We start from the raw sequence: 17,470 nt of genomic DNA, 5'->3' as shown, positions 1-17,470 counted from the left end.
CTATTGATTTGGGGGGTTGTTGACTGTAATGCACACGGCAAATAGGCCAGTTCAGTGAGATCACTGCTATTACCTAGGCTTACCTCTTACATTTGCTGTGTTCTTGGAAACTCACTTCCCTTTACTGGGCCTCAGTTTACTTTCCTAGGAAAGCGAAGTGTTTGGATTCAGCGACTTGCTAAACTATCTTACAAATTCTCCAGTCCCATCAGCCTGGGAACCTGCCTTTTCAAGGGAAAACAGCTGAGATTGGAGCCCAGGTTGGAACTCTCCCTCTGGTTCCCTAGTAGCTCGCTGTGTGTTTCAGAACAAGCTAAAAACGTTTCTGACTCTTCGCATCTGTTAATAGGGACAGATTACTACGTAGTTTACAAGAAAGGCAAGCATCTCGAGGATTAAATGAGGTGGGTGTGTCCACGGCTCACAGATTGTAACTTGGGCAAAGCGGGCCTGTCTGCTGTGTAGATCTGAAGACTGTGACACCACTTCAGAGGGCTGGCCACAGGATTAGACGGATAAATTCATGTAAAGTATCAGAAACAAGACCTGGCACAAAGTAAGCATTCGGTAATTACTGTTATTATTATTATTATTAACTTCATCCGCCTACAACAGTCTTGGCGTTCAGTAAATGGTCGAGAAGTCGTTATAGGGGACACACTCCACACACACACACACGCAACAGAGGCTGCGGAGAGTTTGCGTGAGTCAGCTCGGTGCCTTTGAAAGTCCAAGAGGTGGGAGGAGCCGCGGCGGGTCTGCTGTCCACGCCCCCAGGCAGCCGAGCCAGGCTGCAGGCGACGGGGGCGGGCGCGCGGGCCAATCCCCGGAGCGGTTCAAAGGGCCAATCAGGGCGCGTTTTACAGGGGCTGCGTCCGGCGGGGGCGGGGCCGGGGGCGGAGTGCAGCCGCAGCCGCCCCCGGGGACCGCCCTACCCTGCGCGGTGCACCTCGGTGCGGCAACCTGCAGAGCCCCGCTAGCTAAAATGTAATTTCAGATTGGACAAGTAAGTGACCCTCCTCCCAGTCCCACGTGTGCAGCAGGGGCTTTTGCAGGCGCGCAGGCTCGTAGCGCCCACGTTCTCCAACCCGAGAGCGCACCCGGCCCAAGCCTCCCTCCCCTTTCCCGGAGTCGCCGCCTCTTCCTCCTCCTCGTCCTACTCTGGCCGTTTAAGTCTCGTGCCAGGCCAGCCTCGGCCCCCGGGACGATGTAGAGTTCCCTGTGTCCTCTCCTGGGTGAGGCGTCCGGCCACTCAAGGGAAAGGTCGGACTTTACTGCATCCCCAAGGTTTCCTATGAGATGTCGGGAACCCGGGGTCCTCTGCCATCCCTGACCAGTTAACTGTTCGTTCACTCCAGCTTCCCGTTCCCCCTTCCTTTGCCCTGGACCCTTACTTTAGGATATTTTTCCCAGGCCGTTTTGAGCTTTTAATAAAAATCTGGCTACCTAAGAGATTTTTAAAGGCCAGTGCTGCTGCTTGTAACTTTAAACGCTTAGAGCAGCTTGTGATAATGTTTGAGGTGCATTTTAGTTTAGATGGTATAATGCTGTTTGGTTACAGTTATCCTGGGTAGGAAAGGCCTAGGGTTATCTTTCCATTCTAATTCACTTCCCTTCTTTTAAGGATGGACAAGATGCAAAATGGTGAATTCCCTAATCATTGGCTATTTTCCACGAAAGCACTTCTCCTGTCTTAACTAATTTCGTCCCTAAATTAAAGGGTCAGTCATTACCAAGATATGGAAGAGCATTAGGTTAATTTTTAAAATAGGAGATCTGGAGGGAGGAAGTGATTACACTTTTGAGTTGCAAATCAGAAAGAAGGCATGTCTTCTCTAGGTTTGTGGCTGTTACACAGATGGTACAGTTTTGCTTTGTTTTGCTTGCTTTTCTCCTTTTTTTAATGATCCACCAAATGTATATCCTGATTTTTTTTTTTTTTTTTTTTTACTTTTTATGTTGCCAGCTGGGTCTTGCAGCCTTCTGACCGCCTCCTGGTCTTCTGGGAGTCTCCTGTTAATGAGGCCTTCTGCCTGGCTCTTGATCTGATGATCACTGGCCTGGCTCTTGGAGGGATCAGCTGAGGAGGACCTGCATGTGGGCGGCCCAGAGGACTGTTGATTAAGGATGATGGGGGAACAGACCAGAGAGGGTGAGAAGGGCCTGGGGATTGATTTTGAGGGGAAGGGAGCTTGGGAGCCTCCCTTGCTGGATTTGGAAATCAAAACATGTGTACTGGGAGAAGGGAATAACCCCGAGGGTGGAGATCTGTGTCTTTCTGGATGAAATTAAGAAGTTTACTAGGAGGAGACTGGGCCTTCTTCCAGGCTGTGTTAATTTTTGCTGTGGGCCTTGTCTTTTCCTGGAATCTGGTTCTCTTTCCCTAACCTTTCACTTAGTTCAAATCACAGTCAATTACCAGCTGGTTTTGAAAACAGTTCGAAGTAATGAATCTTGCCCAGCCAGAGTGGGGACCCCTGGCCTCCTGCCAGGGGATTTGAAATAATTATTTTACCAGAATGCACTACAGAGATCATTTAGCTTCACCTGCCCATCTATTTATAAAAAGAAATACAGGATCAACCCAGGTGGTGGTGTAAGGGGTCATCCAAACCAGGTCTTTCATTCATTCATTTGTTCACTAACCTTGTGGCACGTATTCTGGACTTGGTACTGTGGTAGGCTCTGGGAAAGTAACGATGAGCAAGACTTGGTCTCCACTTTTAGTCTTTCACTCAAGTCTGCTTGTCTAGTCTGTCGAGGGAGCTTATATGATACCAAGATGAGTGCTGTGGCAAGGTATGTGGAAAATTCTCAGGAATTGGGAGAAGGGCAGATGGCCCAATGTGGGGTTTTGTGGAAAACTTCCCAGAGGAGATAATACCCTGAGCAGAATTTCACAGCCTCAATATGAGTGGGCTGGGGAATGACAGAAGGGCAGGGGATTATTTGACTTGGGAACAGCATGTGCAAAACTATATAACCTGGCACATTGTTGACTAGTGTGGCTGGGCAGGATAGGGTGAGATGGGAAATCACCAGAAAGGAGGCTGGGGAAGGTGAAAAGGCCAGGGGAGCGTCAGGTGAGTCATAGTAAGGGAGTTTGAAATATATCTCCAGAGCAATCAGGAGCTGTCTGAAGTGACATGGATTTGTGTTTTAGGAAGTTAATTCTGGCCGCAGGGTGGAGAGGGAATTGGTGAGGTGAAGACTGGAGAGAGGCTTTTATAATACAGGTGAGAGATGGGTTAGAGTAATAGTTCTGGAACTGGAGAGAGATGAGAATACAGTTGACCCTACAATACGGGTTTGAATGCAGGTCCACTTATATATGGATTTTTTTTTTTTTTTTACAGAATTGGTTTATTTCTTCCTTAAATGTTTGATGGAATTCACCTATGAAGTCATCTAGGCCAGGAGTTTATTTTTATTTTTTTGTGACGAGGGAGTACTCAATTGATTTAATAATATAAGACTATTCAGATCATCTGTTTCTTCTTGAGTGAGGTTTGATCCTGTATTTTAAGGAATTTGTACATATCTAAACTGCTCATAATCCCTCATTATCATTTTAATATCTATAGAATCTATTGTGATTTCATCTCCCTCATTCCTAATATAGATAACCCTAATATTGTTATCTTTTCTCTTTATTTTCCTAATCATTCTGTCCAGAAATTTATTAATTTTATTGGACTTCTCAAAAAAAACTTTTGGTTTTAATTTATTTTCTATATTTTTTAACTTACTGATTTCTCCTCTGAAATTTATTATTTCCTTTCTTCTGCTAACTTTGGGTTCCTTTTACTCTTCTCTTTCTAATTTCTTTTTTTCCAAAGATTTTATTTATTTATTTGACAGAGAGAGACACGGTGAGAGAGGGAACACAGCAGGGGGAGTGGGAGGGGGAGAAGCAGGCTTCCTGCGGAGCAGGGAACCCGATGTAGGGCTTGGTCCCAGGACCCTGGGATCATGACCTGAGCCGAAGGCAGATGCTTAATGACTGAACCACCCAGGTGCCCCGACTCTTCCTAATTTCTTAAGGTGGACAATTAAGATTATTTATTTGAGATGACTTTTCTAATAGGCATTTGATGCTATAAATTTACTGCTTCAAGTGCATCCTACAACTTTTGCTATATGTTTATTTTCATTCAGTTAAAATACTTTCTATTTTTTTTAAATGTCTTCTTTGATCCGTGTGTTAGGTAGAAGTGTGTTATTCAGTTTCAAATATTTGAGGACTTTGCGCTCATCTTTTTATTATTGATTTATAATTTAATTCTGTTGTGGTCACAGAAGGTACTTTGGTATGATTTGAATCCTTTTATCTTCTTGAGACTTGTTTTATGGCCCAGAATGTGGTCTGTCTTGGTAAATGATGTATACTTGAAAAGAATGTGTGTTCTGCTCTTGTTGGATAGAGTGCTTTTTACATATCAATTATGTCAGCTTTATTGACTACCGTACATTACATCCTTGCTGATTTTGTGTTTACTTACTGTATCAGTTATTGAGAGAATGGTAGTAGAATCTCTGAGGATAATTGTGGATATATGCATTTCTCTTTGCAGTTCTAACAGATTTTGCTTTATGTATTCTGATGCACTGTTATTAGGTGTGTTAATATTTAGGATTGTTAGGTTATCTTGGTGAATCATCCCCTTTATTATTTCTTAATTTCTGATAATATTCTTTGCTCTGAAATCTACTCAGTCATTATACCTGGTACTATTTTTGCTCTGAAGTCTGCTTAGTATGATAATGATTTAGTTTCTTTTGAATGCTGTTTAATGGCATATCTTTTTTGTCTTTTTACTTTTAACCTATGTGTTTCTTATGTTTGAACTGGGTTTCTTGTGGGCATCATATAGTTAGACTGGGTATCTAAGTAAGGCCTGGTAATCTCTGTGTTTTAATTGGGGATATTTAGACTATATTTAATATAATTATTCATATGGTTTGTTTTAAATACACCATCTAGCTTTTTTTTTCTTTTCTATTTGTTCCATCTGTTCTTTGTTCTTTTTATTCTCTTTTTCTGCCTTTTTTTGGATTAGTTTTTTTCATAATTTCATTTTTTACTCCTTTATTGGCTTATTAGGCATAACTGTTTCTTTTGGTATTATTTTAATGGTTGCTTTAGGGTTTATAGTATACACCTTTAATTTATCGGAGTCAACTTTCAAGTGGGATTATACCACTTAACATATAATATAGGAACCCTATAACAATGTTTATAATTCTTGCCTCCTAGCCTTTGTGCTACTGTTGTTTTATGTTGTACGTTTTACTTATACGTAAGTTTAAGTTTAAGTGGTTATTTCAGTTTTAAGAAGTCAGTTATCTTTTTAAGACATTCAAGTAATTTTTAATTTATGTACCCACATAGTTACCCTTGTGCTCCTCATTCCATTTTATAGATCCAGATTTCCATGTGCTGTCATTTTCCCCTCCACTTCTTGTGGTGCAGTTCTGCTGGTGATGCATTTTTTTCATCTTTTCTTTGTCTGAATTAGTCTTTATTAAAGCTTCAGTTTTGAAAGTTGTTTTTTCACAAGGTACAGAGTTTTAGATATGAAGTTTTTTCTTTCAGTATTTCAAAAATCTTATTCTACTGTCTCATAGTTTACATTGTTATTTCTGATTTCTCATATTTTTCTTTCTTTTGTGCATATTGTCGTCTCCTCTCCCCCTAAGTTACTTTTAAGATTTTCTTTATCACTGGTTTTGAGCCGTTTGAATCTGATGTTTCTTGGGTTAGTTTTCTTCATATTTCTTGTGCTTGGGGTTCATTGATATTCTTGAATCTGTGGGCTTATAGTTTTCATCAAATTTGGAAGATTTGTGCCCATTATATTTTCAAATATTGCTCCTGACCCCTTCTTTGTTCTTTCCTTCAGGGATTCCCGTTTCACATATATTATGCTACTTGAAGTTTTTCCACAGCTCACTGATGCTATGTTTATTTTTTAAAAATCTTTTTTCTCTCTTTGTTAGTAGATGGTGTCTGTTATTGTTTTTTAAAGGTCATTAATCCTTTCTTCTGTATTGTCCAATCCTGTACATTCAGTTTTTCATTGCAGACATCTTGGTTGTCATTTTTAGCATTTCAGCTTGAGTCTTTTTTATCTTCCATGTCTGGACTTTCAAGTTCAGTCTCTTCTCTAGCTTTCTGAACATATGAAATACAGGTATCATAGCTGTTTTAATATCTGTGTCTACTAATTCTATCAAATTTGTCAATTCTAGGTTAGTGCCCATTGATTTTTCTCATTTTGGATAGTCTTTTCCTGCATCTTTGTGTGCCTGGTAAATTTTGATTGAATAGCAGACATCATGTATTTTATCTTGTTTGGTGCTAGATATTTTTGTAATTTTATAAATATACTTGAACTTTGTTCTGGGGCATGTGTGAGGTATTAGGAAACCATTGGATTCTCTTGAGTCTTGCTTTCAGCTTTGTTAGGTGGGACCAGGGCTCATTCTTCTTCACTGCTGAGGTAAAACCCTTCTGTGTACTGTACCCAGTGCCCTATCAATGACAAGGTTTTCCACTCTGGCTGGTGTGAATAGGCACTATTCATGGCACTGTGTGAAATCCACTGATTGTTTACTCTGGGAGCTTCTGGCTCAGATGGTTTCCTCACATGCATTACAGTGGTGGGTACTTTACTGAATACTTGAGGAGCACCCTTTGCAGTTCTCTGAAATTCTCCCTCTGTGCAACTCTCTCCTTTCTTGTACTATGCCCCAAGAAACCTAACCTCTTGTTTTCTGCAAACTCTTGACTCTGTCTCCTCCACTCAGGGAGATTGCAGGGCTTGGCCTGATTTCCACTTCCTGTGCCATGGTCCCATGCATTAAGCTTGAGCCAATTCAGGACACTTCTTTTTTCCCCCACCTTGCTGGGATCACTGTACTTCATTGCCTAACATCCAGTGTGGTGAGAACCCTTGTTTCCTATATTTTGTTTGTTTGTTTTTTTAAGTTGTTTTTGGTGGGAGGGTAAATACGGTTCCTGTATTCCATCTTGGCTAGTAGTAGAGGTATTCAACTGGAATTTTTGAAGAAAATTTAAAGAAGGGACTATTTGAGTGTGTGAGGAAGGGATTTTGAAGTATCCAGGCATCAGCAATAATGGGACCACTTACTTCCCGAGGCCTGAAAGGGCACAGGGCAGGAGGTAGATCAAAAGGAAACAAGACACCCTCCAATTAGGATAATTTTCAGTAACAGAACTATTTAGAGAGATGAGGAGAGATGAGGGCCACCTGAATCATCCCTAGGGCTAATAACAACAGGATTTTTCTATCCTTCTATTTAAAGGGGCAAGGTGAGGAATGGTTACCAGAACCCCAAAGGAGTAACTATGTGCAGAAAGCTGCCTTGAGAGGATTCATTACCTTAGTTCAAGAGATCAGGTAGTTCATTTCAGCTCCCAGCAAAGGGAGTCCTGACTTTTCTCCCTTTCCTCCTTGAAGCTAGTGCTCTCCATTGGCCAAACCCGACTAGAGGACAGAGGATTGGAGTCCTGGGCGATCCATACTATAGTCCCCAGGACACAGGGTAGGCAGAAAAGGATTTGAGTATATAGTGTAGGAGTGGGGGAAGCTGAGAATAACTGCAAGGAGTCATGATAACCTCTAGATGCCTGGCTAAGTAGCACAGTGGTTGGTGGTGCCACTCACTGAGAGAGAGAGGAGAGAAGGAATAGTATGTCTGGGAGAAGTAGGTTTGACATGTGAGGGAGAAATGATGAGATTTCCTTCCCAAACTAGGCATACTTTTCCCAGGAGACTCCTATAACACCCCCCTCCCCCATCATCTTAAATTATTGAGGAGGCCCTTATCAACATGCAGGAAGCAGAGTTCAAACAGCGGGTACATATACAGTGATGTATGTGTGGGGTGCGTTTCGGGAGAATAGGGAAATGAGGTAGAAATCTTTCAGGCTCAATGTATTACCAGTCCCTTGGCCATCTGGCTTTGGGCCTCTGGTTGCAGACCAGCCTGACAGCTGAGTAGCTTGCATTCTGCTCAACTGGCCACAGGATGGAGAGTTTAAAAGACTCAGTTACTGGTGGATTATGGGGGACGAAGGCTGAGAGGAAGATGCTCTAAAAAATTAAGAGTGATTTCAACAGACCAATCTCGGTGTAGTTCACCAAATTCTGGGATTGTAGAGTTTCTGGCCAACTCTGATGTTCAAATGAGGCTACTGTTAGAATGTTTAGAAGTATTGTGTGGCTTGGAGGAGGGGGCATAGGATTGAAGTCCCTCTCTGGTTTTTACTGGCTCTGTGACGGCGGTCAAGTAACCCAAGTGCACAAAACCTTAGTTACCCTATTGCTAACTCTGGACCCCTCTAGGGTTGTTGGCTATTAGCAAGCCAGTGTCCTAAGTTACTGGTACCAGGCCTGGAACAGAGTAAGCACTCCTAAGAAATTTATTGATCCAAGATGAGGCTTGGCTCAAAATACGTTCAGGAAACATTTGGATTCATGTGAAGATACATACTGATAAAACACAGGTCACACTAATTTTAGGGACCTAGGAAGAGAAGACTAGGGTACTTGATGAGGGCTCCCTCAGAACCCTCCATCATAGACAGTTTGTGAAGATATTCGAGCAACTTTTCCCTTTTCTCCTGAACAAATTATTCTGATATTAGTGTCAGAGATTGGGTATTGGGCCGAATGGGCCACCGATTTGTCCCAGTATATGTTGCATCCAGGGGGTTCTCCAGGCAGGTAAAGACCTCTTAGTCCACTTACCTCAGCTCCCCACAATGTCAAATGGAAACACGAGTGTCTGAAGATCATTCTTGTGGAATGTATCAAGTGTGCCTCATTCCTTTTATTTTAGAAAAAGCCAGGGCGTGGGGGAGCGGTTATAGGAACCAAAAATCTATAGCCTGGAGGAAAGAAGACCACTGGGAGGTCACAAGAATCATCTCAAAGCATTTGAAGGGCTAGCTCACCTAAAAGGGATTAGGTGGTTTGGATGATCCTGTGGGATGAGGCGTGGAGGGTGGGAGCCATGCAAAGCAGAGCTCCACTCAGTGTTAGGAAGATCTTTCTTATTATTATTAAAGTAACAGCTGATCATTGTGAAAACGCTGGCAGGGGAGAGAGGAATTTAGAGATTGCCCTCCAAGTTTCCACAACCTTTCTTTTCCCTTGGTGTCCCTGTGGGAAGCAGGAGCTTGGGTGTTCTTCCTGAATCTCATCTTTTAGGTCTATATAGGATGCATTGGCTGTCCAGCTGTAGCATGGGTCGGGATCGCCTGAGGGCTTCTGTGGCACTGGCCTTGGAGCTGCACTCCTAGAATCTCGGAATCAGTAGATCTGGGTTGGAGCCTGAGAATTTGTATTTCTAATGCCTTCCTTGGCCATGCTGATGTTGTTCTGCTGGAGACCACAGTTAGAGAACCACCGATAGTCGTCTTTAAAAAAAAAAAAATAGCACAAATGGGGTCATACTGGCATCTTGAAGAACTTGCTGTTTTATTTAATAACATATCATTAGCGTTTTTCTTTAGCTCCTTCTCATTGGTTTTAATAGCTCCTTATGTATACGTTTTAGCAAGTCCCCTATTAATTAACAGTTAACTTGTTTCCAGAGTTTTTATAAGTGTGCTCTTGCCTTGACAAAAACATGTTGTAGTGTACATTTTTTTATATCTCTCTTTTGCCAATCCGTAAATTCTTAGAAGTTAAACTGTTGGGTAAAAGGGTCAATTTTTAAAAATGGACAGATTGTTCTAGACAAGGCTGAGCCCATTATTCTGTCACTAAAAGTGTATGAAACTGCCTATTTCCCCACTCTCTTGCCAAAACTCGGTAGAGTTTTGCCTGGAGAACCCCCCGGATGCAGCATATACTGGGACCAATCAGGGGCCCATTCAGCCCAATATCCAATCTCTGACACTAATATCAGAATTTCAATTTTTGCCGACTTGTTACATGTAAAATTATATATATATATATTTTTTAAAGATTTTATTTATTTATTTGAGAGAGAGAATGAGAGAGAGAGAGCACATGAGAGGGGGGAGGGTCAGAGGGAGAAGCAGACTCCCTGCCGAGCAGGGAGCCTGATGCGGGACTCGATCCCGGGACTCCAGGATCATGACCCGAGCCGAAGGCAGTTGCTTAACCAACTGAGCCAGCCAGGCGCCCCAGAATTATATTGTTTTATACTGCATTTCCTCCATTATTTGTGAGGCTAAAGGTTCATATGTATTCATTGTATTTCTTTTTCTGTGAACTGCAAGTTTGTACTCTTTGCATTATAGGAAGAGGGAACAGTATGAGCAAAGGTGCCAAACCTTCATTTGAGGGACTGCTAACAGTTCCTAGGGTTTGAGTATAGGGGGTTGAGATTGGGGGGCAGGCGGGTAGGGGGTGAGGTTAGGGAGGAAGGCAGGAGCCAGAGTTTTGAGGTTCTTGGGCTTATTTTGGGCAGAAGCAGCACTGCTGTAGTCAGCAATTTGAACTTGTCCTGTAGCTCTTGGTAATTTCAACAGGGTCTGTTTGTGAAAGGCACCGTCCAGTTCCCCAAGTGTAAAATTTAATCTTCAAATAACTCGTTCTTTATGCCTTTCACCTTGGACCTTAAATCCACTTGGTCATGCTTCATAAATAGGTAAACACAAGAAGAGGCCAAAGACCTTAGCTAGCTTCTGGCTGAGCCTGGTCTCTGAGGAAGGAGTTTTGGGAGATTGTGTGGGGAAGGGATTTTGTTGTTCTAGCTAATACTGTCCTGAGCCTTTCCTGAGTTTGCTGACATCTGACAGCAGTCACTGAAGTTGGTGGGTTCTTCTGTTGTTTTAATTTGAGTGATTTTTCTCAGAAAAGCCATGGATTCCGGCCAATATGCTAATGATAACGGCCTTGCTTTGAAGGTCTGGTTAGTTCTGTAGAAAATCATTTCATAGTTAATTATGTCAGCAAATCAACAGCAGCCTCTTGGAGAAGAAAGTGACAGAGGGAGAGAAACTACACATGTATTTAAATTATTCAGAACTCAGAGGTCAGGAATTCATGTTCCAAAAAGAAGAATCCATGTAATAATAAATGACTAAGTGTGTGTACACTTTTCCCTGTTATGGGTTTAGCTTGGTAATTGGCATATTGGGGTTAAAATATTATAACTTTGCATTTAGAAGCGGGACACCAGCCCTCACTGTCTTTCTTCCTTTTTTTGCTATTTTTCTGCTTCCAGGGCCCTGGCATGGGAGGGTGAGTCCATTGGATTTATACTCTGGCTTTTAGTGAACTCAGTGTGAATTGGATTTGTAGAAGATAGACTGATTCCGACGAGACCCCTTGTCTGAGGTGTCTCTCTATCAACCTTCTCCCCTCCATATACGTGCCTCGTCAAGGGGGGAGATTGTCCTGGGGGAGGAGCAGGGTGCCTCACATAGAAGAGAGGCTTGCTAATAGTGCTTCTGGAACTCTCCAGGGGCAGAGTCCTTAGAGACTTTTTATTTTAAAAGGTATTTCACTATTTTATGCATTAAACATCTTCCCCTCCCCCACAACCCAGTACTTCCCCTGTTACTATCTTTAGCTACACTGTGCCTATCAGCAGGTCCAAGGAAGTAGCCGGCAGAACATTCTCCCTTAATATCTAATGTTGCTTCTAGTAGCATGTATAGTGACATAAAGTAGTCTTTATGAATCAGAGCAGGGAGAAGCCATTTCTAATGATTGAGTATCCAAGAAGGTTTCGTAGGATAAACACACTTGGAAGGGCATTCTGAGTTTGCCCAGGATAAAGGCCACTTGGTTCATAGGGAAAGCCAAGTCACTTCAGGGACAGTAGTAGCAAGAGCCCTGCTCTGGCTTAGACAAACCTGGATTAAATACAGCCTCCTTCCTCTCCTGGCTCTGTGACCATCAACTGGAGATTGATCTCACAGAATTTCAGCGGCCCCATCTGTAAATGGGAAGAAATGGCATGTGCGTCATCGATGGGTGTTATAAATGGGGCATCCCTTCTCCCCTTCTCCGCAAAGAGAATAGCTAGGTAGGGCATTGTAAGGAGCTTGGGAGGCATTATAACAAATAAGGAGTTGCTTTACCGGGATCACACGGATTGAAAAGAAGAGGGATCCAGCGGTGTCGTACAGAGGAGGATGTGGGACATGCAAAGTTTCATCTGCTCTTAAGGCACTGTTTGTTGTTGGAGTTTGGGGATGTCTTCTCATGAGTCAGGTTTTCCACCCATGATTTCTTTAGGACCTATGCTCTGCATTTGTCCGCAACATGGTTGGATTTTGTATTTGTGTCAGCTGTCGTGTCTTGCCTGGGCGGCTGGTGGAGGGTGGTGGTTTCGGCTAACAGCCAGAACTGGCTTCGTTTTGATTCTGTGGCTGCCGCATTGTGAGGCAGGCATGGGGGTTTGGTGAGTTCTGACTTCTCTGCCTTTTGGAATCCAACTTTGCATTAACAGAACAGCCAGCCTTTCTACTGTTAATACTATACGCCTCCTTGAATCACCTCGTGCTTATATTTGAAAATGGCCTGATAGACAAGATCCTCAGCATCCTGAAAAGTACGGAGTTTCTGATCTAGTGGTTGGAACAGTGACGAAAACAGTCCACTGGTACTTCCTTTGCCAGCCATCATCGCTGCATTCTGTGGAGAAGGGCGGTGTTGGAATAGGGACACTTGGCCGAGAGTGTGGCTGGGATTCTGGTGGCAGCATGAAGCCACTTTATTGCCATATGTAGCTCGCGAGGTGCATTCGGTTTAGCTTGAAGTACAGAAACTAGGAATAATTTGAGTCATCACCACTTCATTTGCAAAAATCAGATTCTTACATTAAACTGTCAGCTCTAAAATCAGAGCTCCTGTATTTTTTAGCTTCCTTACTGTCCCGGCACAGAGAATGCACTTAACATTTGCTTTGTTTCCTGGAATTTGCGATGTTAGATACAGGCGAACATCCAGGTCTAGACTACGTATGTTGCAGGTGTCCAGAGGCGATTTGGTGTTGGAAGGGACATAATAATGGCCCTGATAATTGCTGCTGTTTACGGAGCATGTACCGTACATCCGGTGTTATGCTAATCAATTATATAATCTCAGTTAATCACAAAACACCTAGGACATTGGAGCTGTAGGAGATAGCTTTTCACGGTAAGAGAAGAACTGTGAGTGACCTGTACTGTTTTCCCCCCTGTGTATTCTTGGTAAAACCAATAGACAACCAGTTATTATTGCCAGATTAGCTCTTTACTTCCCCTCCCAAGCTTTTTTGCCATCTTACATACAGCATGTGTGATTTGTTTAAAGTGCTATTTAGTTCTTTCTGTTAGAAGACTGGAATGGACAGGCGTACTCATTGTTTATCTTTTTCTTTCCAACCTTACCGACTGTCTGTTTGCAATATGACTAACTAAATAAATTGTGTGGGACTCTTGTACCTGCGCTCCCAGCAAAGTCCAAAGATCAACGTCGAAAGACGATACTGAGTTCCCTCTCCGATCCCTGGGACACCGTTTCTGCGTACACTGTCACCTAATTGGTCCTGGAGGAGTGGCTTTTTAAGAAATAGGACTGAAGGTAAGCTCACCTACTCTAGAGGATTGTAGTCTTAGGAAACAGTATTATTGCTATTAAGTTATGTAGGGGAAAAGGAGGAAGGAAAAATACAAGAACAACCCCCAAATGGTGGGTTTTCAGCACAGTATTTGTAGCATTGACCCCCTTCTTAGAATTACTGAAATAGTTTTGCAAAGAACAGCCTCCCAAGTCCATGTCCCTCTTCCTTTTTCATGCTGCATTTTAGCAACTTACATGTTTGGTGAAGAATCAGCTGTGAAGCCTGTGGTTTCCTGTGGTACATTACTAATAATGTTTATATAAGCTATTACTTAATGAACCGTATAAATATTTATCATAGGAACAGTATTTTGATCATGAATAGGGGCTAAAAATGAGTCCCGTCTGATGTGGGAAACAAAGGCAGAAGAAAAAATATTTCCTTACTACCTACAGCCCATTGACAAGTCCTTGAAATAGGCAGAGTGACCTTCCTCTAGGGACTCAGCTGCCTTGATGTTAATACTTGGCTAAGGGCAAAAGGCAATCTGAACCCAGCCCCTAGGATCCTGTAAGTCTACTTTAACATAAAAAAAATTCCTTTGGAAACTTCCTTTATCTCTTCCTCTCAAGATACATGTTGGCAATCATCCTCTAAGCATGTGACCCAACGATATACATCTGAAGGGTCTCAGGACTGAGGTTTACTAAACAATAATAAATGACCTTTCCAAACAACAGCCAGCCCCTTCTGGATCTTGGAAACCTTGTTTCCAAAATACCTGGGAGGCTTGCGTTGTCCCTAACCCCCTCCCAACTTGAAAGTATATAATGGGCCACTTCTCATGACCCCAGTGCGGCTTTCTGCCCACGGGTCCTGTCCCATGGTGCTTTGATAAAACGACCTTTTTGCACCAAAGACCTCTCAAGAATTCATTCTTGGCCATAGGCCTCGAACCCTAACATCTTTCCTATATCACAGTCCATGCTGGGGACTTGGATGGGAGGCTGTTTCTTCCCTTTGAAGGATCTTGCAGACTGAGGAGTTAGGTGGCCCAGGACTCGTGTCCGGCACAGCTTGAATTTTTCTCTATTATTTTCTTTCTCGTGGTCCCCACAGTCCATGTCCTCATTTCTGTCTGCCTGTCACTGTCCCCGTAGCCCTAATAGTAATTTCTCTTTTTAGAGTATTCATCTTTGCCTAAAAAGAATGAGATAGAACCAAAGTTCTGACCCCCACCATTCACAAATTGGGCTTTGCAGCCCTTCCATCTTAGCCTCGAATCCCAGCTCCTCAGGTTCTGCACTGTGTGACCTTAAACAGCTTTATTGCTGAGAACCTCAGTCTCCTTACCTGGAAAATGGGCTCATACTGCCTACCTCACAGGGTTGTTGCAAGGAGTAGATGCAATCACAAAATCATGTGCATGATTTGCAGAGAGAGCTTAATTGCTAATCGTTGCTACATTTGTTGTTGATAATTGTTACTGAAGAAGTTAACAAAGAATTCTGTTTTCAGTTATAGGTTGGTGTTGTGGAGGGAGCCCTACACTTGCCGTAGAGGCTGGCGTTCAAGCCTCGGTGTTGCCGTTTACTGTGTGTGCCTGGGGCGAATTTCCCCATCCCCCTGAAGTATAAGATGGTGATAGGTTTACCAACTCAGTTGAGTTTCATTTGGAAGAGATTAAGGCATGTGTGCAAGTGCCAGACACAGACTATCCTCCTCCTTATTACTATTTTTTTCTTAGCAGATTAGAAAATGGAATGTTTTCCATTTTGCAGTTATTTTATTTGTTGAGGAGAAGGGGAACTGGATACAGTTTGGAGCCCAGGACACAGCAGAGTACTTGTGACCCAGGAACAAAGGGCACCGAGGGGAAGACAAGGGATCTGAGTTGCAGAAAATTCTGTGGCAGGGTTTTTAAAACTCTCAGGGTCAAGTTTCAGGGAAGCCGCCCAAGGGCTTGAACTTACTTCCCTGCTTTCAGGGTCCAGGTGTGGAAACAATCACAAAGAGATCACTGAAAACTATAGTAATGGGAAACATGGTGAACCTGAAATATTTAATTAGGATCTATTTCTTAGAAAAACATGAACTGGGAGGTGTGCGTGACCAGTGCTGGGAGGTATGGTGCCCTGGTCCGCGTGGGTTTGACTGTCCCTGACTGATGCCTTGGTTAATGTGGTTTAGAAATGGGTGGTTTGTCAGAGAGAGGCAGCCTGGCATTGGGGAAGGGTCAGGCTCCCGAGGTGCGCGGGTTGAGTTGGGAGGTAGCCAATCTTAGACAAAGGAGGCAGGGTCCTTGGCAGATAGGCATTTAATAGATGGAGGAGAATCAGGCAGTAGAGCACCCTGAGAATGGTTGGGGACTTTGGAGCCAGAGGGAATGGGATGGCTGTCAACTCTATTCCTTACTAGTTATATGACCTACAGGAGCAAGCTACTTTACCTGTCTGGGACTCAATTTTCCTCATCAGTAAAATGGGGATGATATTTTTCTGAATTATCTTCAGGAGTTGAGGTCAGGATTAAAAGTGGTATGGCAATAGAAGCAAGCTGTTGAACAGAGCATTGGAGACACAGTAAACATAGTACCTTTTATTATTCCCTAAGGATAGGTTTTAAAGGGATGCACAGAGTCACAAAGACTCGAGTTCCTGCTCTGTGCCAGGCACCGGGTTAGCACAGGGGCTAGCTGTGATCCCAGCAACAATGGAGTTAATAGTAAAGCTCCATTCCTCATATGAGGTAGGGGCTTTCCTGAAGGGTGGGCCCCTTTCCTGTTTAGTGAAGACATGGATCCAAAACTGGGGTAAGCCATGGGTCAGCTACAGAGTAGAAATCTGCCTCTAGATTTTCCTGGAAATAAATCGGATGTCTGGGTGGTGGGTGATAAGGTGTTGCACTCCCTGCCAAGGAAGATAGAGTCAGAAGTGAGGAACCCAGGCTTGAGCTGGGCCAGCCTCCTGGGGGAATCTGTCTTGTCACTGGGGCCAAGCAGGAGTGGGGAGAAGCCTGGGTCATGATGGCTGGTCAGTTTGGGTAAGCCAGAATGTTTGTAGAGACTCTTCACTTCCTACTTAATTCCTTGTTTCTCTTAGAATAGTCTTGGAGAGTTCTAGCCAAGGGCAGAGGGTTGTTGGCATGCTAGGATCAGTGTTAGGAGCAGCACCTCTGGGCCTTCACGCTGGAGACAGTGAGATGCTAGAAGAGGGAGTTCCAAGTGAAGATGTGAGTGTGGGAGGCTGAGCACCTGCTTGGTCAGTCTTCCTCCTATTTGCACATAAAGAATGTTGAGGAAGCTCTGAGCCAGTGCACTGTCCTATTTGGTCCTTTAAGGTATCCTCAGCTCTTAGCAGGGTGCCTGGTGCCTGGCCCAATCTGCGTTTCTTTGAATGTCAGTCATGGATTCGTGAGGTGCATTGCTATTTCACATACCACTAAGAATAAGAAAGACAATGTTACCAATTAATTGTTAAGATGCCATTGATTGTGGGATTCATTGATTTCAGAGAGGCAAAATGTGAAAAAAATGAGTGTCCTAGAATTAATAAAATGTGGTTGTAGGCATCCAATAAATATTTGTTAATTGGATGAATGAAGCGTACAGAGATTAGAATCAAAGCAAAACACTAGTACCCATAAGTACAAAATTAGGAATTCAAACTATTAAAGCATGAACCTCTTCGTGCTTGTTTTCTATTGACCTCACCGACCTAGTTGTTCATTCAGTACACATTTATTGAAAATTGATTCTATCTCAGACACTGCTAGGAGCTAGGGATACAGAAATCACTAAGTTCCTTTGTTTTTCAGGTTCAGGCCAGTAAGGGAGTCAGACCTGGAACCCCCAAAAAATCACATTTCAGAATGGTTAGGATTTAAAAGGAAGTAGGGAGGCGCCTGGGTGGCT

The 17,470-nt window shown here is 43.1% G+C and overlaps 1 protein-coding gene across 12 annotated transcripts in view; it reads left to right on the top strand.

Annotated features, from left to right (window-relative positions):
- The first annotated feature begins 891 nt into the window (after positions 1 to 891).
- FGGY (FGGY carbohydrate kinase domain containing) overlaps positions 892 to 17,470 on the top strand; it is a 400,333-nt gene continuing 383,754 nt past the window's right edge. For 7 of the 12 annotated variants that reach the window (XR_003208181.2, XM_025871735.2, XM_073896657.1 and 4 more), the window contains exons 1-2: positions 892 to 1,006; positions 1,967 to 2,152. Coding sequence is in view for 9 of the 12 variants with exons in the window: in XM_025871735.2 (XP_025727520.2) it covers positions 2,128 to 2,152 (25 nt within the window). In the remaining 3 variants the exon portion in view is untranslated. Of the gene's footprint in view, positions 1,007 to 1,188; positions 1,236 to 1,269; positions 1,288 to 1,840; positions 1,862 to 1,966; positions 2,153 to 17,470 lie in introns of those variants that run through there. The other 5 variants (XM_073896653.1, XM_073896654.1, XM_073896655.1 and 2 more) reach the window with 5 other exon arrangements.

This window comes from Callorhinus ursinus, unplaced genomic scaffold (assembly GCF_003265705.2).
Source record: "Callorhinus ursinus isolate GAN/ISIS: 27379988/994484 unplaced genomic scaffold, GSC_fseal_2.0 scaffold9, whole genome shotgun sequence".
NCBI lineage: Eukaryota > Metazoa > Chordata > Mammalia > Carnivora > Otariidae > Callorhinus > Callorhinus ursinus.
The sequence above is the reverse complement of the archived record's forward strand: the minus strand, read 5'-3'. Positions and strand labels throughout refer to the sequence as shown.